The sequence below is a fragment of the Hydra vulgaris genome, chromosome 05 (genome assembly GCF_038396675.1).
Source record: "Hydra vulgaris chromosome 05, alternate assembly HydraT2T_AEP".
Taxonomy (NCBI): domain Eukaryota; kingdom Metazoa; phylum Cnidaria; class Hydrozoa; order Anthoathecata; family Hydridae; genus Hydra; species Hydra vulgaris.
The window spans coordinates 23835735-23861528 of NC_088924.1; the positions used below are offsets into that span (position 1 = coordinate 23835735).

General features: G+C 28.0%; 2 protein-coding genes across 2 annotated transcripts; one reads left to right on the plus strand and one right to left on the minus strand.

Moving 5' to 3' along the window:
* Nucleotides 1–16470: 16470 nt before the first annotated feature.
* On the minus strand, nt 16471–16995 carry LOC136080275 (putative nuclease HARBI1). The gene has a single exon (XM_065796890.1). It carries the CDS (start codon nt 16993–16995, stop codon nt 16471–16473), a length of 525 nt encoding a protein of 174 aa, XP_065652962.1.
* A 3252-nt stretch (nt 16996–20247) lies between these two features.
* LOC136080276 (uncharacterized) lies at nt 20248–21245 on the plus strand. Its single transcript, XM_065796891.1, has 3 exons — nt 20248–20490; nt 20600–20729; nt 20847–21245. Exons 1-3 carry the CDS (start codon nt 20248–20250, stop codon nt 21014–21016), a joined length of 543 nt encoding a protein of 180 aa, XP_065652963.1. The 3' UTR covers nt 21017–21245.
* The last annotated feature ends 4549 nt before the right edge of the window (nt 21246–25794 follow it).

The following is a 25794-nucleotide window of genomic DNA, read 5'->3' on the forward strand; positions in this document are numbered from 1 at the left end:
AAATTTACTTACAATTATTTTTTGTTGTTGCTGTTGCTATATTTAAAAATGTAGTAAAACCATATAGGGGCTGTGCAAATAATACGTGATATTCTTATATGGGGTGGAGGTGTTTGAAAGTGTCACCAAATATTACATGGGAGAGGGGGTGGTTAGCCACAGTGTGACATGACAAAATTTTTAAATTTTATTTTCTAATCACAGCGGAATAGTAAACCTTTCGCATAAAAGTACAAACTCAAAGATATATTTGTTGAAAAATAATGTCACGTCACAAATAGGGCGGGGAGAGATTGTTTAAAATGTTACATATACAAAGAAGGGAGTCTAGCAAAAAAGTGTTTCGTATTATTTGAATAGCCCCATATAGCATATACGTGCAATTACTTTTAATAAAAAAGTAAAGCATATATAGCATAAACATTCTTTCAATCTATTTTGATAATTATTAGCAAAATAATTAAAAGAATTAATAATTGGATTAAAAATGGAACAAGTAGGAGTCGGTTAGTTTTTAAATGAGATATCGATTATTAACAAAATGTTATACACGTCTATTATTTTAAACATAAACATTAAAAGCACTAATTAAGAAATAATTCGGGCATATTTATTCAAATCCAAATTGGTAATATAAATTGTATTATACATAAGATAATTATTCGGCTTCCTGTATGATGCCATCAGTAAATGTCCATTAGTTTTATTTAACCCTAACTCTAAACCTGCATCGAGCTTTATTTGTAAACATTACTGGCTAAATAAACTAGCTAAAACATTCAGAAAACTAGCATTTGAAAGAACTTTTTTTTCTATTTTTAATATAAAAAGAAAAAGAAAAACAACATGAAATTGATATTTTGAGGCATTTTTTTGGCGCCCATACCGGTCCTATAGTACCAAAAAAGGTCTGGGTTCACCCCTGCTCAGATCATGTAACTTATCTTGCATTGCTTCAGGAAGTTAAAACAAAAGTACTTTAGTTAAGCACAAAATTTCACTTTCATAAAATAATGGAAGTGCTAAACTAAAGTGTTTTTTTTAACTTCTTGTTTTCATTCTTACTTCTCATACCCTAAGGTATAAGAAAACATCATGATAAATGTTAAATTTTCTTTTCAATGGTCTTGTTTTATCATATAATTGACTTCAATCAAAAACACTTTTATTTGCAATAGAGAATGACAGTTTCATTAAATAAAGAAATTGCTTCAATAAATTCAAGAAATACATTTGATTGCATTCTAGTATACTTGCAGAAATACATTTTATTGCATTCTAGTATATACATGCAGTATAAAAAAGTTTGACTCTTTGACAGAGCAAATATTGATTGAGTCATAACAACAAGTATTGTAGTAGGTTTTAAAGACACCAAATACAGTATAATCTAATAGCTACAACCAGTGTAAACAATATGCTTTCATCTCAAGAGTTGTAATACTATTTTCAACAGCAACAGATAATAATTCTATTGAATAACAATCATAACAACAAGTCAATGAATAACAGTCATAACAACAAGTATTGTAGTAGGTTTTCAAGATACCAAACACAGTACAATCTAATAGCTACAACCAGTGTAAACAATATGCTTTCATCTCAAGAGTTGTAATACTATTTTCAACAGCAACAGATAATAATTATACTGAATTGTGAAAAGCACTATCACTCCATTTGGACTAACTGGTGGATCAAGGAACTTTTTATGGAATTTCTGCTCTTTGCAATAATAAACTACACCAATGAGATTTCATACAGATATACAAAAAAAAAAGATCTACAAAAACAACTTAAACTATAACAGAATATGTTTATTATTTGCAAATAACAATATTATTTACCAAGAAATTAGGCTTTAAAAAACAATTTTAAAGCCTAATTTTTTTAATAATTTAAATTATCCATAGATATTAATATGTCCTGAAAATTGAAATAATTAAAAACAGAGCATTGAATAATAATATTCAAAATAATCTTAATATTGTTATATTTTTAATACCTTTGAATAATTAAAGTTATCGAAAAGCATAGCATCATTATTCAAAGTAAGTTTAATATTTAGTTTATAATACTTTTTTACTTCAATAACCTGATTACTCAGAGATAATTTTTGCATTATTGTATTTTGAAATAGTCTTGCTCTCATTTATAAATTAAAAAAAAAAATAAATGGATATTTGAAAAACTAATAAATTGATTACATATTTTTGTGGTTATTGTATCTATATTAGGACAAATATTTTCTTTCTCACACAGAGAGAGTGAGTCTCTCTCTCTCATTATGCTAGTTATGCAAGTTAAAGTATATGCTTCAATTATATTATTGTATATATTTTTGTATAATATAGTATAGATAGTATGGCATAGACACAACCATAAGTTAATATAGTATGGACGCATCATGACGATGTATCCTTTATCTTTATGATGCATCATTATGATGTATCATTATGATATGATGATCATATAGCATTGATGTATGACAATAACTAGTTATTAAATTAATTTATTTAATAAGTTATTGGCATACTGCAAAACTATATGATATATCTGTACTATAGTCGCTCTCCTTGTTTTAGCTAGGCTATGAGAGAGTGAACCATCCATTATATAGATTGTGTGTATATTTTTTTAACCTTATATTTAAGGCGAAAACAAGTTTATGTAGTACATCTAAATTATTGGTAAATATACTGCTATTGTTGTTGTTGTTAAAAAAAAAAAACTATTGTTGTGTTATTTAAATAAATAACTTAACGTATAGCAGTATAAAATTAAGATACATTTTTATTTTATTGGCAACAACAAACAAAATCTGAAATCTTTTATAATAATAAAAACGCCATTTTTAAATATTATTAGATGATTTAAAGTTACGCCAAACTTAAGTCAGAAAATAGCAGACGTAACATTTCTTGCGTAAAGTTTGCTGAGCACTTTTTAGGGAAATGTTGTGAATACCGTTTTTTAGACTATTTGCGTAACTTGTAACTTACATAAAAACTTAGGAATTTCGTAGGTTTTTGTTTACGCAAGGTTTGTGAATACCGCTTAAGCTTGGTTTCCAATAGTTGTAGAAATGTTGTGCAACAGTTGTGCGTTTTTGTTGTACAACAATTGTTGCCGAGATTGGTTTGAATCTATGTCCGCAACCTTTGTTTTACAAAATAAATTTTTTTGTACAACCGACGTTAAGTTGTGCAACTTACGCAAGAAAATGTTTCAATTAAAAAGTAATATCGTTGTACAACAGTTGTATAACATTTCTACAACTATTGAAAACCAAGCTTAAGCGTAACTTTAAACTTAAGCAAAACTTACGCAAATTTACGCAAATTTTGGACTTACGAAAGTGTTGTGAATCCGCTCCCTGAGCAAAAATTACGGAAAACTTACGCAAAATTTTTTTTGCGTAACTATTTGGTATTCACAACTTTTTTGCAGCATTTGCGTAAAGTTAAGGTTGCGCATGAGTTACGCAAAACTTAGGCAAAAACTTACGCAAAAACTTACTCAAAATTTAAGGCAAAAATTTTATAACTATTTGTATAAAGGAAGTAGTTAGTATTACTAATATTTTTATTTTAAACAAGACTAACACGGCAATGTGACCAAACAGTAAATGTGGATTTTTTAAAGTCACGGCTTAAATTTACTTTCAATTATTTGTTGTTGTTGTTGTTGCTATATTTAAAAATATAGCAAAACCATATAGGGGCTATTCATATAATACGTGATATTCTTATATAGGGTGGAGGTGTTTGAAAGTGTCATCAAATATTACATGGGAGAGGGGGTGGTTAGCCACAGTGTGACATGACAAAATTTTTAAAATTTAAATTCTAAGCACAGCGGAATAGTAAACCTTTCGCATAAAAGTACAAACTCAAAGATATATTTGTTGAAAAATAATGTCACGTCACAATTAGGGCGGGGAGAGATTGTTTAAAATGTTACATATACAAAGAAGGGAGTCTAGCAAAAAAGTGTTTCGTATTATTTGAATAGCCCCATATAGCATATACGTGCAATTACTTTTAAAAGTAAAGCATATATAGCATAAACATTCTTTCAATCTATTTTGAGTATCTATTAGCAAAATACTCAAAATAATTAATAATTGGATTAAAAATGGAACAAATAAGAGTCGCTTGATTTTATAAATGAGATATCGAATATTAAAAAAATGCTACACATCTATTATTTTAAATATAAACATTACAAGCACTCATTAAGAAATAAATCGGGCATATTTATTCAAATCCAAATGGGTAATATAAATTGTATTATCCTGGGCTGATATAAGATAATTATTCGGCTTCCTGTATGATGCCATCAGTGAACGCCCATTGGTTTTATTTAACACTAACTCTAAACCTGCCGCGAACCTTTATTGTAAAACATTACTGGCTAAATAAACTAGCTAAAATATACAGAAAATAGCATTTATAAGAACTTTTTTTCAATTTTCAATATAAAAAGAATAAGAAAAACAAAATGAAACTAATATTTTAAGGCATTATTTTGGCGCCCATACCAGTCCTATAGTATCAAAAAAGGTCTGGGTTCATACCTGATCAGATCATGCAATTTGTCTTGCATTGCTTCAGGAAGTTAAAACAAAGTACTTTTGTTTAGCAAAAATTTCACGTTCATAAAAAAATAGAAGTGCCAAACTAAAGTGTTTTTTTTTAACTTCTTGTTTTCATTCTTACTTCTCATACCCAAGGGTATAAGAAAAAATCATGATAATTGCTAAATTTTTTTTTCAGTGGTCTTGTTTTATCATATAATTGACTTGAATCAAAAACATTTTTATTTGCAATAGGGAATGACAGTCTCATTTGATAAAGAAATTGTTTTAATAAATTCAAGAAATACATTTGATTGCATTCTAGTATATTCGAAACTATTTATAAACAAAATTTCTATTGTCAGAAATATAAGGAACATTTTGAAAACATAAGCAAAAGTTCAACAACTTTTCCATAACATATTATGAAAAATACGTTTTTCATAATGTGTTATGGAAAATGTTTCAATTGTATTAATTAATAAAAGATGAGTTTGAATTAAAACCCACTTGTTTCTTGTTTTTTTCAGAGATATTTCAGATTGAGAATTTATGGTATCATATTTGCACGAATAAAAACATAATTTTTATATTTGATGGATAGAGTAAAGTTAATTCTGTGAATCAGGTACGTGCAGTATAAAAAGTTTGACTCTTTGACAAAGCAAGTATTGATTAAATCACAACAACAAGTATTTTAGTAGGTTAACAAGACACCAAATACAGTACAATCTAATAGCTACAACCAGTGTGAACAATATGCTGTCATCTCAAGAGTTGTAATACTATTTTCAACAGCAACAGATAATAATTCTGCTGAATTGTGAAAAGCGCTATCACTCCATTTAAACTAACTGGTGGAATTTCATCTTTTTGCAATAACAAACTACAACAATGAGATTTCATATAGATATACAAAAAAAAGATCTACCAAAACAATTTAAACTGTTACAGAATATGTATATTATTTGCAAATAACAATATTATTTACCAAGAAATTAGACTTTAAAAAACAATGCTATTTTTTTGATAATTTAAATTATCCATAGATATTAATATCTCCTGATAATTGAAATAACTAAAAACAGGAAGCAATTTCACAACACTTTCGTAAGTCCAAAATTTGCGTAAATTTGCGTAAGTTTTGCTTAAGTTTAAAGTTACGCTTAAGCTTGGTTTTCAATAGTTGTAGAAATGTTATACAACTGTTGTACAACGATATTACTTTTTAATTGAAACATTTTCTTGCGTAAGTTGCACAACTTAACGTCGGTTGTACAAAAAAATTTATTTTGTAAAACAAAGGTTGCGGACATAGATTCAAACCAATCTCGGCAACAATTGTTGTACAACAAAAACGCACAACTGTTGCACAACATTTCTACAACTATTGGAAACCAAGCTTAAGCGGTATTCACAAACCTTGCGTAAACAAAAACCTACGAAATTCCTAAGTTTTTATGTAAGTTACAAGTTACGCAAATAGTCTAAAAAACGGTATTCACAACATTTCCCTAAAAAGTGCTCAGCAAACTTTACGCAAGAAATGTTACGTCTGCTATTTTCTGACTTAAGTTTGGCGTAACTTTAAATCATCTAATAATATTTAAAAATGGCGTTTTTATTATTATAAAAGATTTCAGATTTTGTTTGTTGTTGCCAATAAAATAAAAATGTATCTTAATTTTATACTGCTATACGTTAAGTTATTTATTTAAATAACACAACAATAGTTTTTTTTTTTTAACAACAACAACAATAGCAGTATATTTACCAATAATTTAGATGTACTACATAAACTTGTTTTCGCCTTAAATATAAGGTTAAAAAAATATACACACAATCTATATAATGGATGGTTCACTCTCTCATAGCCTAGCTAAAACAAGGAGAGCGACTATAGTACAGATATATCATATAGTTTTGCAGTATGCCAATAACTTATTAAATAAATTAATTTAATAACTAGTTATTGTCATACATCAATGCTATATGATCATCATATCATAATGATACATCATAATGATGCATCATAAAGATAAAGGATACATCGTCATGATGCGTCCATACTATATTAACTTATGGTTGTGTCTATGCCATACTATCTATACTATATTATACAAAAATATATACAATAATATAATTGAAGCATATACTTTAACTTGCATAACTAGCATAATGAGAGAGAGAGACTCACTCTCTCTGTGTGAGAAAGAAAATATTTGTCCTAATATAGATACAATAACCACAAAAATATGTAATCAATTTATTAGTTTTTCAAATATCCATTTATTTTTTTTTTTAATTTATAAATGAGAGCAAGACTATTTCAAAATACAATAATGCAAAAATTATCTCTGAGTAATCAGGTTATTGAAGTAAAAAAGTATTATAAACTAAATATTAAACTTACTTTGAATAATGATGCTATGCTTTTCGATAACTTTAATTATTCAAAGGTATTAAAAATATAACAATATTAAGATTATTTTGAATATTATTATTCAATGCTCTGTTTTTAATTATTTCAATTTTCAGGACATATTAATATCTATGGATAATTTAAATTATTAAAAAAATTAGGCTTTAAAATTGTTTTTTAAAGCCTAATTTCTTGGTAAATAATATTGTTATTTGCAAATAATAAACATATTCTGTTATAGTTTAAGTTGTTTTTGTAGATCTTTTTTTTTTGTATATCTGTATGAAATCTCATTGGTGTAGTTTATTATTGCAAAGAGCAGAAATTCCATAAAAAGTTCCTTGATCCACCAGTTAGTCCAAATGGAGTGATAGTGCTTTTCACAATTCAGTATAATTATTATCTGTTGCTGTTGAAAATAGTATTACAACTCTTGAGATGAAAGCATATTGTTTACACTGGTTGTAGCTATTAGATTGTACTGTGTTTGGTATCTTGAAAACCTACTACAATACTTGTTGTTATGACTGTTATTCATTGACTTGTTGTTATGATTGTTATTCAATAGAATTATTATCTGTTGCTGTTGAAAATAGTATTACAACTCTTGAGATGAAAGCATATTGTTTACACTGGTTGTAGCTATTAGATTATACTGTATTTGGTGTCTTTAAAACCTACTACAATACTTGTTGTTATGACTCAATCAATATTTGCTCTGTCAAAGAGTCAAACTTTTTTATACTGCATGTATATACTAGAATGCAATAAAATGTATTTCTGCAAGTATACTAGAATGCAATCAAATGTATTTCTTGAATTTATTGAAGCAATTTCTTTATTTAATGAAACTGTCATTCTCTATTGCAAATAAAAGTGTTTTTGATTGAAGTCAATTATATGATAAAACAAGACCATTGAAAAGAAAATTTAACATTTATCATGATGTTTTCTTATACCTTAGGGTATGAGAAGTAAGAATGAAAACAAGAAGTTAAAAAAAACACTTTAGTTTAGCACTTCCATTATTTTATGAAAGTGAAATTTTGTGCTTAACTAAAGTACTTTTGTTTTAACTTCCTGAAGCAATGCAAGATAAGTTACATGATCTGAGCAGGGGTGAACCCAGACCTTTTTTGGTACTATAGGACCGGTATGGGCGCCAAAAAAATGCCTCAAAATATCAATTTCATGTTGTTTTTCTTTTTCTTTTTATATTAAAAATAGAAAAAAAAGTTCTTTCAAATGCTAGTTTTCTGAATGTTTTAGCTAGTTTATTTAGCCAGTAATGTTTACAAATAAAGCTCGATGCAGGTTTAGAGTTAGGGTTAAATAAAACTAATGGACATTTACTGATGGCATCATACAGGAAGCCGAATAATTATCTTATGTATAATACAATTTATATTACCAATTTGGATTTGAATAAATATGCCCGAGTTATTTCTTAATTAGTGCTTTTAATGTTTATGTTTAAAATAATAGACGTGTATAACATTTTGTTAATAATCGATATCTCATTTAAAAACTAACCGACTCCTACTTGTTCCATTTTTAATCCAATTATTAATTCTTTTAATTATTTTGCTAATAATTATCAAAATAGATTGAAAGAATGTTTATGCTATATATGCTTTACTTTTTTATTAAAAGTAATTGCACGTATATGCTATATGGGGCTATTCAAATAATACGAAACACTTTTTTGCTAGACTCCCTTCTTTGTATATGTAACATTTTAAACAATCTCTCCCCGCCCTATTTGTGACGTGACATTATTTTTCAACAAATATATCTTTGAGTTTGTACTTTTATGCGAAAGGTTTACTATTCCGCTGTGATTAGAAAATAAAATTTAAAAATTTTGTCATGTCACACTGTGGCTAACCACCCCCTCTCCCATGTAATATTTGGTGACACTTTCAAACACCTCCACCCCATATAAGAATATCACGTATTATTTGCACAGCCCCTATATGGTTTTACTACATTTTTAAATATAGCAACAGCAACAACAAAAAATAATTGTAAGTAAATTTAGTAAATTTAAAAAATCCACATTTACTGTTTGGTCACATTGCCCTGTTAGTCTTGTTTAAAATAAAAATATTAGTAATACTAACTACTTCCTTTATACAAATAGTTATAAAATTTTTGCCTTAAATTTTGGGTAAGTTTTTGCGTAAGTTTTTGCCTAAGTTTTGCGTAACTCATGCGCAACCTTAACTTTACGCAAATGCTGCAAAAAAGTTGTGATTACCAAATAGTTACGCAAAAAATATTTTGCGTAAGTTTTTCGTAACTTTTGCTCAGCTACGCAAGAGTTACGCAAAAGTTGTGAATTCGCACCCTGGGATTATTATTCGGACAAACAAATCATTCGTATAGGACTATGCATAAGCATTACAATGTATCTTATGATTTATGACTATGATAAAGGTTAATTTGGCAATGGACGAAGATTTGAACGAGATTGTTTTGTTGGCAAAAGATGTTCCTGGGGAATTTTTAGAAAAAATTGTTTATGATTGTAGCGTTGATGAGTTAAAACGATGGCTTGCGTGTCATCGACAGAAAAAAGGAGAGAAAAGGTCTGAATTAATAGAAAGAGTTTCTTCGTGTATGAAAATGGGAATTCCAGTTGACAGCAAAGTGGATGGCGGTAAATGGTACGATGCAAAACTATGCAGTATTTGACCATCAACAGTTGGCAATTTCTCTTTACCCAAAATTTGTTGGCATATATTTTCTTTCTATACTATTCCATCTATGTTCAACCATGGTAATGTTTATTATTACATGGTTGAATCAATTTCAAGATAAAATTCAAAATAAAATCACAACTAAAGATGACATAAAAGTTGAATTAAATGACACTATAACTGCAAAGCCTCTCAAGAAAGGTCGGACATTATTAGATAGTTGTTTCATTGAAAATGTTTAAGACAATATTTTTTTAACCTCTAATACTATAAATGGAGTTGAGTCTTCTGAAGTAGATACCTATTATTTACGCGCACATGTTCACCATTCAATGAAAAATGATATACCGTTGGATGTAACTGTCATAATAAGCAATGATAGTGGTCATGTAAAAACAGCAACATGCAACTGCATCGCAAACAGTCTTGGTAGATGCGCACACGTAGCATGTTTACTTCTTATGTTTTGTGATTATAATTTGTTAAATGGGTACGTAGTTAATATGCCATCAACTTCCTTACCATGCGAATGGAATAAGGGTAAAAAAGGAAAAAAGAACCGCGAGAACTTCATAAAGCATTTTATAAATCGACTAAACGTATAACCAAAATAGTGTAAGCCAATTCGTACAATCTCTTCAATCATATAGAGCAGAAAACAATGAATTATCAACGGGGGAAACACTTATTACAGTTTCTTATGAAGATTTCAAACTTGATGAAAACGACATTTCTATTTATAAATCACTAGTTAATTCTTTTGAACAGTCTTTAATCGAATATAATTAACTCATTATTCCTGAAAACAAATTATTTATTCAATTACCAAATACTGATCAGGCATCTAATTATGAAACTTGGTTTCAAGCTAGTTGGTTTCGTATAACAGCTTCAGTTTGTAAGACCGTTACAATCAAAGGTAAACACTTGGATAGGAAAGAATTTTCATTACAACAGTGCTATAATTGTTTAAAAAATAAACTAAAAATGTAAAAACTGTTGATATAATATATGGACTTTAACAGGAGCCAATATTATTATTAAAATTACAAAATATGAATTGTTAACAAATACAAAAATTGTTCATAGTGGTATTTGGTTACACCAAAATTATCCTCATCTAAGTGCAACTCCTGATGGTCTTATTTATGATCTTTATGATACTGTTATAGGAATATTTTGATATGAAAAAGTTAAATGTTTAAAAATTTTAAAAAATTGTAGTATTGACAAAATTCTTAAAAATAATGAACTTTTTAAGGTATAAAGAATCAATGTTTTACTGTTAAAGACGACAAAATAATTTTATGTCAAACTCATACATACTACTATCAAATACGTTTGCAACTTCTTTTTACAGGAGCTAACTTTTGAGACTTTGTTTTAGATGCTGGTATTGGTAATCCTCATATAAAAAGAATTTTTTAAAATGATGATATTCAAACGTAAATTTTATCTTATACATGCAAATTTTGGAAACAAGTTATGATACCAGAGTATTTTATAATGAAAGTACCACGTGAACTTTTACCAGTGGTTTTATAGTTTTTAAAAATCTGCTCTGAAAGAATTTTGGTTGATCAATAATTTACAGTCCCAGACAGTGACTATAATCCTGTAAAAACAGCTATTTTCATAGCTACATATCCATATACTTATATTATTTGACTTATGACTCGCATGTTTTTATTTGTATTTTTTCTAAACATCCTTACAAATACACTCTCTCTCTCAAACACACGCACATATATAAAAAGTGTGTTGAAATATCAAAATGATAAATATAATTTCAATTTTATTACAATCTTCCAGGTTTAGTAGGATTTTGTTAAACGTAAGGAAGAACCCCGTATTTCTAAAGAATATTCTACAATCACTCTTGTTATTTTTATTAACTAAGGCAAAGAGCCAAAAATGTACATTTGGTAAAGATCCAAAACAATATTACTTAAACAATCCTGAGCCTCTATTAATTTGGGTATTATGATGTAGAGTGATTTAGGGCCCTACATATATGTATATATATATATATATATATATATATATATATATATATATATATATATATACATATATATATATATATATATATAGGGGCTGTCCATAATCCGCCACTGGTTCATTTATAATTTTTTAACAAACCCGTTTATCAATTTTTACTTTTTGTCAACAAAGAAACTATATCTCAAATCTGAAATAAAAACTCGCTGGTAAAACCAAACTTCAAGTGTAATTAGACTTATAAATATGTCAACCAATAAAAATCTCTTAAGTTCAATTATAAACCCTTAACCTATTCGTATGTCTGGGAAACTCACCTCTGTTTTTTAGAACTTGAACCACTTATATAAAGAACACCCAACCCTATTTATTAAATCTGGGCAACAAAAATTCTCAATTTTCGTCACTTGTCAGCCTCATACTTCTTATTAAAAAAAAAAAGTTAATTTTTGTAGTTGAAAAGGTTGTTCTATTACAGAGTCTCTTACCAACTAAATATGGACTTGTGATACATCTATGTGGTTCAAAGTCAGGTTTTAAAATGCTTTTTTGTTTACGCTTCTATTCTATTCAACACTCTTCGTTAACCCCAGATTACAAATATATATATATATATATATATATATATAAATATATATATATATATATATATATATATATATATATATATATATATATATATTTATATATATATATAAACAATATTAAAAGCAGAGAGTTATCAACCAGTAATGTAATTATTAAGATACGTAGCTATGAAAGTAGCTGTTTTTATTTAGAAAACCATGATTTACTTGCATAAACAATCTTAAAAGTTAACAAAGCAAGCTGCAACGTAAACTAGCTGTGAAGCAATAGGGCTAAGTTTTTGTGGAATGGTTCCATTGATAAGTCTAAATTTTTTTAAACGTTCATTAAATTTTTCAATATGAATACGTGCTTTAGCAATACGTTTTGTTGCAATTAACTCTTCTTTAGTAAGAGATTTTCGTTTTCCAAGAAATGCAGGAATGTATACTGTCGCTTGTTTTGGCAGCAGGAGGTCTTGTATTGTAAAGCCTTTATCCACTAATAACCTGTCACCAGGATTAATAAAAGATAAAATACCACACTGTTTAAAGATTGTGACATCATCAATACTTCCTTCAAAAAGGTTTAAAACAAAACAAGCCACTCCATTAGGATTTACAGAAATTAGACATTTCATAGTACAATGATGCTTATATAAAGAATAGCTATTGCCTTGCTTACCATAATCACGTGGCATTTCACAGAAAAATTCAGTGCAATCAACTGAGCATCTCATGTTTTTGAAATTTTGAAAAACTTGAGGAAGAAACTTTTTAAATTGTTGTCGAGGTGGAAACATCAAAACTTCATAATCTTTAAAGTGATAAAACAGAAATATTATCCAAGTTGTAAAAATTCTACGTATGTTATACTTACTGAAAATATACATATGAGCCAATATGACAATGTTATAACCATGTCGAAGTTTTAAAAGAGTAATCTTTGATGTTCAAAATAAATTGTCTGGGTTTCTTTTGTGTAATATTTTTGGAGTATATATAAATCCAGTAATTTAATTCATATTTTGCTGGACCAAGAAAATCAAATAATATTTCAAAATGTGGATAAAGGATATATCATTCAAAATTGGATAAAGACCAATGAAAAATTTACATCTTCTTGGATCATTAAGAATGCTTGAAGAACACATAGGGTTACACTTCTCATGAGAATTGCAATCAATAAGCTCATTAACAGTAGATATTCGATTTCGAAGAACCATCGTTTTTACTTTTGCTCCAAGAGTATATTTATCGTAATAGGTTTGAGTTTCTTTGTCATTTTGAGTTTCTAAATGAAGATCTGAATCATTTTCACCAGATATTTCTGGAGAATATTCATCCAATATTTGAGGAGATACTTCAAGTGACATTTCTGAAGATACTATTTGTGATATTTCGTCAGATGGAAGAATTTTTTTCCTTAATGATAAAGTATCAGGATTTAATTCTTTTTGTGCGTTTCTTTTTTGTTATTTCTTTTGAAGTTGATTAACAGTAAGCGTAGCTGATAATGGATTAAGGTGAGTTTCAGTTGGTTCATTATTTCCTATAAAATGTAAAGAACAAATACATGTGTCTTTTTTTATCTGATTAATATTGTTAAAGTCCTTTCTTCCACACGCATTTAGCCATGTTGTTGACTTTAATGTTTTTATCTGCTTTTACCGTTACTCCCAGTCTGTCATTGATTCTTTAATACTTCCATTTTGAGGAAATCCTATAAAAAATGTTCCAGGAGGTAATCTTTCAGTATATCTTGAATCTGATCTGCAAATTCCCCAAAAACAGTGCTTAGTAGTGCCTTTAACCTCCATGTTAATTTAATTGTTTGTCCAAATATCAATCCCATAATGACTTGAACTAAATGAAAAAAATATATTTTTAGACCTATAACAACGGTACGCTATTAAACTTAAAGTAATTTTAATATTAAGAGTTTTTAGTTTTATTTTAAAACTAACTTATATTCTTTTTCTTAAGGAATTGTTTTGCATATTCTTAAGTTTTTTCAATTATTTTTCCAAGTTCAAGGCTGAAATGCAAGAACCGAACTTACGTCAAGTTCGACTTGGAATCTCAAGTTTGACTTTGTCAAGTCAGACTTGAAAAATTGACTTGAGCGAATGCGTAAACGAGACTTGAAAATTTCAAGTCCGTGCTTGAGAAAGTCGAACTTGAAAAACAGTCGAGGCGTTGAATTCAGGGCGCTTATCGGAAAATGTACTTCGCAACCAATAGCGGTAATAGACTTTTTTACGGAAAAAACCTTTTACTGAAACAAATTCGTGTAATGATATTTGTATAACATACGATCAATACATAAATTATATGACAATATAAACTACAATTTAACTACAGGTAATAGTTTAAATAATCATGACACTTTTACAATTTTAAAACTGTAAAAAAGAAAAGATAAAAAATAAATGTGTTATTATAGTCTGCTTTTTGTTTACTGCCTATTCTGTTTCCTTTCATCAAAATGAAAATTTCGTCGTAAATATTTATGATTGGAATTGCTCATCATATAAAAGAATAATTATTTCAAAATGCATATCCACTATAGACTTTTTGCTTACTTATTAAATATTTGTAAAATGAACTCTAAAAGACGAATTTTCAGTCAGCAAGAAAAATCACTTTTGATCAATATAATTAAAGACTACAAAGACATCGAAGAAAGGAAGACTGATAATGTCTTCCTTAAAAAAAAAAAAAATCTTCGTGGGAAGAAATAACGCAATTATTCAACAGCCAAGGCATCGGAATTAAAAGAGATCAAAAAGAACTAAAGAAATGCTGGATGAACTCAAAGCAAAAAGCAAAACAATTTGTTGATTTGTAAGTAGCAAATAAAGAAAAAAAACAAAGATTACTTTATAGGCAAACACCCAGTAAACATAAGACATGTTTTAGACATCTAAAAGATGTCTTGTGTACATTTAGCAAACGTTATTTATATCGAAAAATGTTATTAAAATATGAATTGTAGGACAATAATTTTCTTGCCAAAACTGTATGGTTACCAGTAAAGTTTATACAGCGCTGAACTTCTCTCTGTCAGACTTTTACAACATATTTTCTTGTCGATTTTACCTAATATAAGTAAACAATATGGGGTTTTTCTTACCAATTTCTTTGGATTTTAGTGAAGGAAAAGAGCTAAACAAAACTGGCAGATGTGCTAATCAAACTCCTGTTCCGTCACAGGAAATTGAAAGCGTTCTGCAGATATTACCACCAAAGTCATTGAATTCTATTTTGACACCTTTTGGGGATGATGCTATATTGCAATGTAAGTTTATTTTTAATCTTATTTTTTAATATTATTTATTTTTAATACTATTTATATTATTTTTATTTTAATCACATTTTATTTTTTAATTTTATCTTTTTTCTTATATTTTAATGAAAATTAGAGTTTTTTACAAATACTAATAAAACTAATTATTTTAAACAAACTTGGTTTTTTCAATGCTAAAACTATATATATATATATATATATATATATATATATATATATATATATATATATATATATATATATATATATATATATATATATATATATATATATATATATATATATATATACACCGTTTAAATATATCATTTATTTATGTAGGTAATCTGAACGAGTCAATGGAGAACACAAATGAAGACAGGACTTCTAATATTATTGGGCCACTCATAGAAACAGAAAAGAAAACTTTTACTGAACCATTGATACCATCTGGTCTTTAACACATGAAAAAGAACAATGTTCAACATTAAAAAATATGTTTCTTTCTAAAAGAAATGAGAAAAAACAATATAATGAAATTCATGATCTCGATAATAAACTAATGCACAAACAAATAGAAGTAGCTAACATAAAAATAAACTTACTCCAGCAATAGCAATAATACAAACAAAAAAAACATGAAATTAAAATATAAATTTACCTAACAAAATTGTCACAATTATAAGTATTAATAAAAAACACAACAGAATTATTCTATTTGAGGACATTTATTTTCAAACGATATCAGATCTAGTTTTTTTTTTTTTGGAATGTTTTAGTTTATTACTTTATTTCTTAGTAAAATTGTTTTTTGATGTATAATACTAATTTGATATGTAAAATGCAGTGTAAACATTTGCAAATATTGTTTTTGTTGTAAGGCTTTAATTTATAATCAGACACACAAAAAAGATTTAAAAAAAAAAATGGTCCACAATTTGATTTCTTTTTGCTTTTCCAAAAATATCTCTTGTGAATGCTTCAGCGCCATCTTCTTTATTGCTATTTTGTATTTCATTGTCTTCCCAATGATCATTTTCAAGAAGGGCAATGTTGTGAAGCACAAAACAGGATATTATTATGGCTATGGAATTTAATAGTTTTGTTCGCAAGGGAATGTTAAGACAAGGAAATCGTTTTTTTAATATACCAAGACAACATTCAACTGCCATACGTGTACTTCTCAAACTGTAATTGTATCGGATATCACTTTCATTTTTTGCGTTAGAAAAAGGTATCATTAAATATTGTTTATAAGGATAGCCAGAATTATCTATAATATGAACATGTTGACGAGCTTCTAAAATTTCTTTAATAGCTGAGTTGGCAAAAACTCGTGAATCATTAACACTTCCAGACCATTGAAGACAAGCAGATAAAACTTCTTTTGAAGGACCTGCAATGACCTTGCAAAACCTTGACCAAAGAGAAAAATCCATTTCTGTTTTGATATATTTCTGGGTTTTCTCCACCAGGGTTTATTATAGGAATATGTGTTCCATCAATTTCTCCTATACATCCTGGGAATCTTTGAATTTGGTAAAATCTAAACAATGGTTGATAAATATAAATATTTTTGTTATCAAAGCAAACTTTAAACTTTGTATTTAATAGCAAAATGCAAACAGCCATGAAAACTTACAATCACCTTTGCTGAATTATCAAAGAATCAGCTTCTGTTGGAAATTTTATGTACTGATATCTTTTGTTGGCAGTCTGAATTGAAATGTTTTTTTTTTTTTTTTTTAGTTATTTTAGGTGCTCCCAGAAGTCCTTACGGCCTTATCACTGAGCACCGCGGGAGAGCATTTAACAGGAAGTTTACGCCTCCTTCCGTACCAATGTCGCTTGTTGGGCTAGAGCTAGCGTCGAACCTAGGACATCTGGGTTCTGAGCCAAAACTCTAATCACTGCGCCACGGCTTTTTAACTACTCGACAAATAGTTGACTGATTAACTTTCAGCTCCTCCAAATCTCCTACTACTCTCTAAAAGAGTATACTTAATTAGATCAGATCATACAAATTTAAATGTGAAGTACTTTATTTGCTGTTACTTGAGTATATGATTATTTTATTTGTTGTTATAAAATGGTGTTATTTAAAAACATAATACAAAATCTACAATAAGAATACAATAAGAATGCAATACAATAAAAAGGTACCATTGTCTGATACCATGTCTTGAATATCTACTCACTTGGAATGAACCAGTAGCATAAAACCGACATGCAAAAGCCAGTTTTTGTACAGATGAAAGATAGCAGCCTCGATTGTTAACATTGCTGTTAATAATGTCATTTGCTATTATTAAAAAAGTTTCTTTGGAAAATCTTTAGGGCATTTTAAATTTTATACCATTATAAACTTCTACAGGATTGGGTCTGTCAATTATAGTTCTTGGTATGGGATTTGGAATATTTCTTCTTCTTCTCCTTCTAAAATTCAGCTAAAACCGATTCATTTTTGAACGTTTTAAACAAGTTTTTTTAATATTTCTTATTATTATAACCACTTCTCTCGTGAATTCTCTTTTACTTCTTTTACACGTATCACTTCTTTGTGTAACTGCAACTGTTTATTACTAAATGTGTTTTACTTTTATACTGTATCACAAAAACGTGCCTTACTCAACAGCTTTTTATAATGCTAGAATGTGCGACATTTTAAAATACTAATATACATTTCTAATGGCATCACAATGTGGCATGTTGGATCATTACATACGAGTTACAGGATGTTTTAAAAGACACACATTTTCACAAAGTTGGTTTTCTGTAATGAATTCATTGACAAATATACATTGACATATGTAATCTTCTAAATTAATTACGTTAGTATACCCAAATAACTACTTTTGCTTGGTAAAAACTCATTTTTATATTTGCAAAGGTTGTAATAAGTTATATGGTAATATTAGAGTTTTGTTAGGCATCAGCAAAAATGATAATGGCGGTTTTTTTTTTTTTTTTCAAGTTTGGTTTCAAGATTGGTCTGGAGCAGTCTTGAAAAACTGGAGCAGACTTGTTTTTCAAGTCTGACTTGAAATTTCAAGTCCGCTTCTTACATTTGGAAGGAATTTTTGCTTTTTCAAGTCTGGTTTGAAGTCAGACTTGAAAACGGTTTTTTGGTGGTTTTCAAGTCTAACTTGAGTTAAAGTTCGCTTTATTCATTTGCTCAAGTCGCACTTTAGGTTTGACGTTCAACTTTAAATTTGAAGTTCGGTTCTTGCATTCCACCCTAAGGTTAGTCTAACTTTTTTTTTTCAGCGCTGAAACGCTTTCTGAAACGCTTTTCTGAAACGCCTTAATCATTCTAATATCCAAACAGTTATGGTCAAGTTGGAAATAATAAAAATGATTTGCGTGGTCAGCAATAGCGTTAGATCAAACGCCATTCCTATCCAAGCTTCATTTTATAGAACTTAATTTTCGTAAATCAAAATGAAAACAGAATGTTGTTTCATTGTCACTAACCAATATTGCTGCTTCTTTCATGGAAAAATGGTTCTAATTGCATCGAGAACATATGGAGAAAAAGCGTGGGTGAAACCACAATTCGGCAAATATTTCAATATTATGAATTCTTTGTTAGAGTGGTGTTTCTGTATTCCTGCTTCCTCTACACCATTAGAGTGCAAGGATGATGAGAAGTTGAAAACTCTTTCAGCGCTATTCTGAAACGTTTAAATCATCCTAATATCTAAACAGTCATGGTCAAGTTGTAAACAAAAAAATGATTTGCGTGGTTAGCAATATTGTTTGATCAAACGCCATTTTTACCCAAGCTTCATTTTGTAGAACCTAATTCCCGTACCTCAAAATGACAATAGAATGTTGTTCCATTGTCACCAACCAATATCGCTGCTGCTTTCATGGAAAAATGGTTTTAATTGCTTCGAGTACATAAGGAGAAAATGCATGGTTGAAAACACAATCTGGCAAATATTACAATATTATGAATCCTTTGTTAAAGTGGCTTTTCTTTACTCCTGCTTCTTCTACACCATTAGAGTGCAAGGGTGATGAGAAGTTGTCGAAAACTCTTGATCTCCGTCTTGTAAAAGTCTTCAAAGTCTTGATCTTAGATTTTGTTTTTGTCTTGTTGTCTTGATTGTGAAGCATTCAGTTTTGGTCTTAAGCCCAAATATCTTGGTCTTAGTTTTAGTCTGAATACATCTCTATCAATTACATCTGTCAATATAAAAAGGTCAATGATGTTTTTTTTTTTATTATATTCAGTAATATATATTTTTGATAAAAGATCTTACAATCATGGTCATTTACAAATAGTTAAAAACTAATCTTAAGTAAATACCATGAAATAGTTTTAATAATACAAATAACAATGATGATAATAATGATGATAAATTAGCAATTAAAAGAATAATAAGAAAATTACATAATAATAAACCAATAATCACCAATCAATAAAACATTGTGAGCCATAAAGACCGTCAGGTTCAACTTTTATCCACCTCTATTTTTTTTTTTTAAAGTAAATGCAGTTAGTGTAAGTCTTTTTCAAGTGCAGAACAAATCTAAAGTCGATCAGAAGAGTTAGTATTTTAAGTATTAAAAATTAGAAAAACCTAAAAATTTAGTCTTAAAAATAGTGCAATCCACCATTCTCGGCTTCTTTTTCTTTAATAGTTTTGAAATGATTCAAGTAAAAAAATATACATACGGTAAAGATGGCTGATTTAAAACAGTCTGTTTGTGCTGTCTGTTTGGAAAAAAAAGGTAAATATTCAAAATCTTTAGTAAAAGTACAACCATCTGTAGCAAATAAAATCAAGGAGTTAATTTGGCCTGAGTACAATGTAAAGTTTAATATCTGTCCGGATGTAATTTGTTCAAGTTGTAGAAGAAACATCTTTTTGCTGGAAAAGGGATCAAACACTTATCTTTCAAACTGGATAAGTAAAGTTTCTCAGGTATATGACCTTAAACTTATTTAAGTTAAATGTTAAATTAAATTAAAAGTTAAATTAAAAATAAATTAATACATATAAAGATTTTGTATTAAATGCTATTTTGAATTAGGTTGACAGACCAAGAATTAGACGTAGTACTGAGCTTAGTGATATTATACAATCATCTCATATTAATACAAAAGATGTTGAATCTCTGAAAAAAAATATGTGCAGCTGCTGCTTTACTCTCCTTGCAAAAGGTTAAACATTTATAAGTTACTTGATAAGTAAATTAAAAGTTATCAAATATTCATTTATAAACTTCAATAAAAAGCCTTTAGGCGTAAATTATTTTAAGAGTAAATTTTATTCTTCAGGATGTCATAACAACTGTTGTTCTAGTCAGGCTGTTTTGAATTTAATTAATTTGGCAGAAACTCTTGATCCCACATCATGTGAGCAAGTTGCTTCAGGCATAATAAAAAACAAAATGGAGCGAGAAGGCATTGAGAGAGGCCAGTCCTTTAAAATATCTACAGGTGTTTAGGTTTTTATTTTCATTTTTAAATAATTAAAAAGGGTTTATATGTTCAAATAAAACTTAAATGCACATATAAAACACTCAGTAGATATGAGGCTTTTGTAACTAAGCAATTGTATAGGTTGCTAACAATTTTTTCAAAATGTTTGCATTGTAAATTTAGAGTAGGGGTAGGTTAAAGATACATATAATTAATTATACTTTATCTTTAAGGTGGAAATCCGTTAACTTTAACAGTTGGAACTAAAGATAATAAATCTTCTAGAAAGTTTTTTAATCAGATATCATTTCAAACAGTGATGGAATTAACTTCTGTTTTGGAATTGACAAAAAATAAAACAAAAAAACTGATATCAAGTCTACGTAAGAATCTGGGATCATCTACTGTTGTGGAGAATAATGTAATTAGTATGATGACATCATTACAAGAAGAAATTGAATCATTACAAGAAGAAATTGAAAAATAGAACAAGAGAACTTTATTTGGAATGATGAAATTGTAACAAGAAATGTAGTATTTATCTATGACACTTCTGAATTTATTCTTAGTATTTTAATTGAAAGAGGAATGGATCCTCTCTCCAGTATGATACGTACATCAATAGATGGAGGTCAAGGATTTCTGAAAGTAATTGTAAATTTCTTTGATAAAACTAATAAAAATGAGATTTACATTGACAGTGGAGTTAAAAGGTGTTTTATTCTTGCTATTGTTGAAGATGTTTGTGAAGACAATGGAAATTTGCAGAAAATCTTGAGTAGATTAAATCTGGATAATGTTAAATATAACCTTGCATTTGACTTAAAATGTACTAACAGCATCTTTGGTTTGTCTTCTCATTCAGGTAAATATGCCTGCTTGTGGTGTGAAGGCGAATGTTCCCTAGAAAGTGGTACTCCAAGAACGTTAGGTTCTTTTGATTATTGGTACAACTTATTTGTTGAAAATGGGGCAAAGCGGTTAGAGATGAAAGATTTTAAAAATGTTATTAGTCCTCGACTCGTTTATTTAGACAAAAATGCTGAAAATGAAGTTAATCACTTAGTCCATCCACCAGAGTTACATCTTCTTATGGGGATTGTGACATTACTTGGTAGACTACTTTTAGATCATTGGCCTCTCTTTAAAAACTGGCTAAAAGAACATTATATCTTACTTCGAGGTTATCATGGGATAGGCTTTGATGGGAACAATTCCAATAAACTTCTGGAAAAAGTAGATATTTTAGAAAGAGATGTGTTAGCATCTCAAACTAATTTATTGCCTATAGTTCATTGCCTCAGAAAGTTTGAAAAGGTTAAAGAGTGCACCTTTGGATACGAATTAGGCAGCAATGCTTCTTCAGTTATTGAAGAGTTTAAAGTATCATTTTGTGACCTACAGCAGTATGCAAAGATGCATTTAAATACAGAGCTGAAGGTTATCTGGAAAGTCCATATAGTTATCTGTCATATTCTTCCATTTGTAAAGTTTAATTGTTGTTCTTTGGGATCATATCCTGAACAGACTGGAGAAGCTGTTCATAGTGCCTTCAAACCAAGTTGGTCTCAATACAAGCGAAGGATTGAACATAAAGATTATGCTAAAAGATTGAAATCTGCTGTTGCAACCTTTTGCTTAGATAAAATGTAAATATTGTAATATAAAAGTAGTTGAGTTATTTTTGTTGCATTTATTGTATTTTTTTTCTTTTAACTATTGGTATAATAGTGTGCAAGGAGTTTAAATCACTTCAATTTAAGATTAGTAAGAAAAAGTAATGATTTTTTTAAGGAGGATAATGAAAGATTATTAAAAATTTTTTTTTTTTTTGAAAGGAGGTAGTATCATCATAAAGGGGATAACTTTATCAATTGAAGGGGGGTAAATAGGGTAAAAAAATAAGTTTTTATGTTACTTCTGATCGACTTTAGATTTGTCCAATACAAAAAAATAACATATCTAACCAGCACTTGTCTTAATATGAAAAAAAATTAGAGGTGGGGAAAAGTTGAACCTGGCGGTCTTTATGGCTCACTGTGAAAAACCAATCAATAAAAATTTGAAAATAATTGGCAGACAGGAAAGTTGCAAACAGTTAAAAACTAACAAAACGCAAAAATCTACCATGTAACTACATAAGTTACTGCAAAAAAGGTAAGAATACAGATAGCGTAATGTGGTAGATAACTATTTCAAATATTTATATTCTCTTAATGTTTGTTAACACTAAGAAAATAACAATCAAGACTTTTTATTATTTTATTTAAACTTTTAAAAAGTTTGATCTTTTATTCTATATTTGATCCCTTGAACTTGAAATTACCAATTTTTAAGTTATTATTTCCTAATATTTTTGTAATTTTATTTTAGTATCAAAAACCTTCTTGTCACGTTCTTGTCAAATCAATCTTGCTGCATATATATATATATATATATATATATATATATATATATATATATATATATATATATATATATATATATATATATATATATATATATATATATGTATGTGTATATATATATATATGTATATATATATATTTATATATGTTTATATATGTATATATATACACACACACATATACATATATTTATAAATTATACATATGAGTGTGCCCTTCTGTTTTTACCAGCATTGCTATAAATATAATTGTTTTTTACGGTATGTTAGAGAGAATGAATGAGCCTTAAAGAGACATGATCAAAAGGTCATAAAACTTAAAGATGTGTAAAGTGTAAATATAGTTAATGATTATTTTAAAGCTAACAAGTGATAAGCGTTACTCGTAAATAATTGTATATGTATAAAGTGGTATTTGTATATAATATATCAAAATTGAATTGGTGAAAAGAAGAACAGTACTTGTCCAATATTTTCATTTTGAGATCAATGTTTATGTTTTTAACAGCTATAGCAAGTAATACTAGTCCATCTTTCTTTCATTAAAGAAAATATTTAAAGAAAGATGGACGAGTATAATTTGTGTAGTACATTGAGAGATCGTCATTAGTTAAATGAAATTGTATAAAAAAATTCAAATAAAAAATAATTGACTAGTACTGTTATTCTTCTCATCAACTCAATTGTCAATATCAAGAGAATTAGTTTGTATATAAATTATGTTGAATTGTATTAAGATACATGAGGAGTTTTACGCTTAACTTATAAAGTCCTTTTTAATGTGAAATATTAAGCAAGCCTTTCCGGGAAGCGTGTGAGATCGCACGTCTTGTTTGTCCACATTTAAAATAAATTTTCTAAACGACTTGACCACATTTTTATATTGTAAGCGTTTCAAGAATTACCGGCAAAAAAAGCTATAAGAAACTGCAGAGAGTAGAACAGCAGTACTCGAAGAAAGGAAACAAATTCTGTACGAAACATAAAATGTAAATTAAATAAACTAAAAAAGTTAAAAATTAAAATAAGAAAGTTTTTGTTAAAAAAATAATATATCTAAATATTGTTCTGTTTCTTTTTTGCTTTTCTATTTTAGGTCACTTATTATTTTCCGCCACCAAAGTTGATACATGTCCAGTAAAAAATCAGAAAATAATAATAATAAAAAATAATGAAAATAAAAACTTTTTTTGATATTAAACTTATTAGCGAGTTTTGTTAGTCAGTGCATTAGGAAACACTTTATTATTTGTGGTAGAAATATGGACAACTTTGAAATTCGTTTTTCAGATATTTTCACTAAACTTTAATGCTTTTATTAATGCACAAGAAAGTGACAAACTTAATTGCTATTAATTTGAAGAAAAAAAAATTTTTTAAACAACTTTTTTTAAATGTAAACAATTAAATTCATTATTGCTAATATTCAAATATAAAATATTTGGTTTTTTTTACTACCCCCATTGGAGTATCCTGCACTTTCGTTGGATTCTCCAAATTGTGTGTTATGTGCAAACTGTACAACCTGACAGTTTATTTCCAGATAAACTAGTTATTGATGATGCTCCAAAAGTTTGTAGGCTAGTACTTTGTGATTTACTAAATTTTTTTTAACAACATTTTTCGGAGCCTTTATAACAATTTAAAAAAAAGTTTATACAAAATTTTAAGGAGAAATTTTATCAAAGAAACCATGCTACTCTTTTATTTAAATTTTTCCGTCATTACAAAATTTATTAATCAAATAATATATATTACAAATAAATAGGTAGCAAATGAATTTAATTTCTTATTATATAAGTATTGAAAAACGTCAAATATAGTAAAAATATTTTTGAAAGTGAAAAGATGTGAAAACAAACAAACGTAAGAAAAAAAATTAACAAAATTTCTTATTGTTCTAGCGTACATTACAAATTAGTTTTTTAATTAAAGGGGGTGATAAAAATTATGAACAAATTGCATATCAAAACATTTTATTGTTGATAAATTGTTATTAAAATGTTTTTTTTCTCAACTTGTATCAAATTGGGTAGATAACTAACTCAGTAGTAACAACCACCCTAAAATAAAAGAATACAAAAGTTGTATAAAAATTTTGTACAAAAATTTTTTTCTTTCAAATTATTAACTTTTCTAGTTTATTTAATCAAAATTTAATATTTCGTTACAATTTTGTTTCCTTTTTTTAGAACTGGTTTCTTTTTTCTGAGCTAATAAATTTAGCTTTTTGCAGCAAATTATTGAAACGTCTAAAAAGTAAAAAAATGCAAAATGCCGTGTTCAGTGTGTCGAAAAAAAAGTTACTTTAAATAAAAGAAAAGAGTTACATATCCTATTTTCAAAACTAATTATAAAACTCTCATCAAAAAATCAAAATTCTATTCAAATTGTTTT

What these genes read in the sequence shown, in the direction of transcription:
- LOC136080275 (XM_065796890.1), bottom strand. Translation starts at nt 16,995, where the DNA reads ATGGATTTTTCTCTTTGGTCAAGGTTTTGCAAGGTCATTGCAGGTCCT.
- LOC136080276 (XM_065796891.1), top strand. Translation starts at nt 20,248, where the DNA reads ATGGCTGATTTAAAACAGTCTGTTTGTGCTGTCTGTTTGGAAAAAAAA. An exon ending in GGATAAGTAAAGTTTCTCAG is followed by an intron (nt 20,491 to 20,599) that starts GTATATGACCTT and finishes ATTTTGAATTAG; the next exon opens with GTTGACAGACCAAGAATTAG. An exon ending in CTTTACTCTCCTTGCAAAAG is followed by an intron (nt 20,730 to 20,846) that starts GTTAAACATTTA and finishes TTTATTCTTCAG; the next exon opens with GATGTCATAACAACTGTTGT.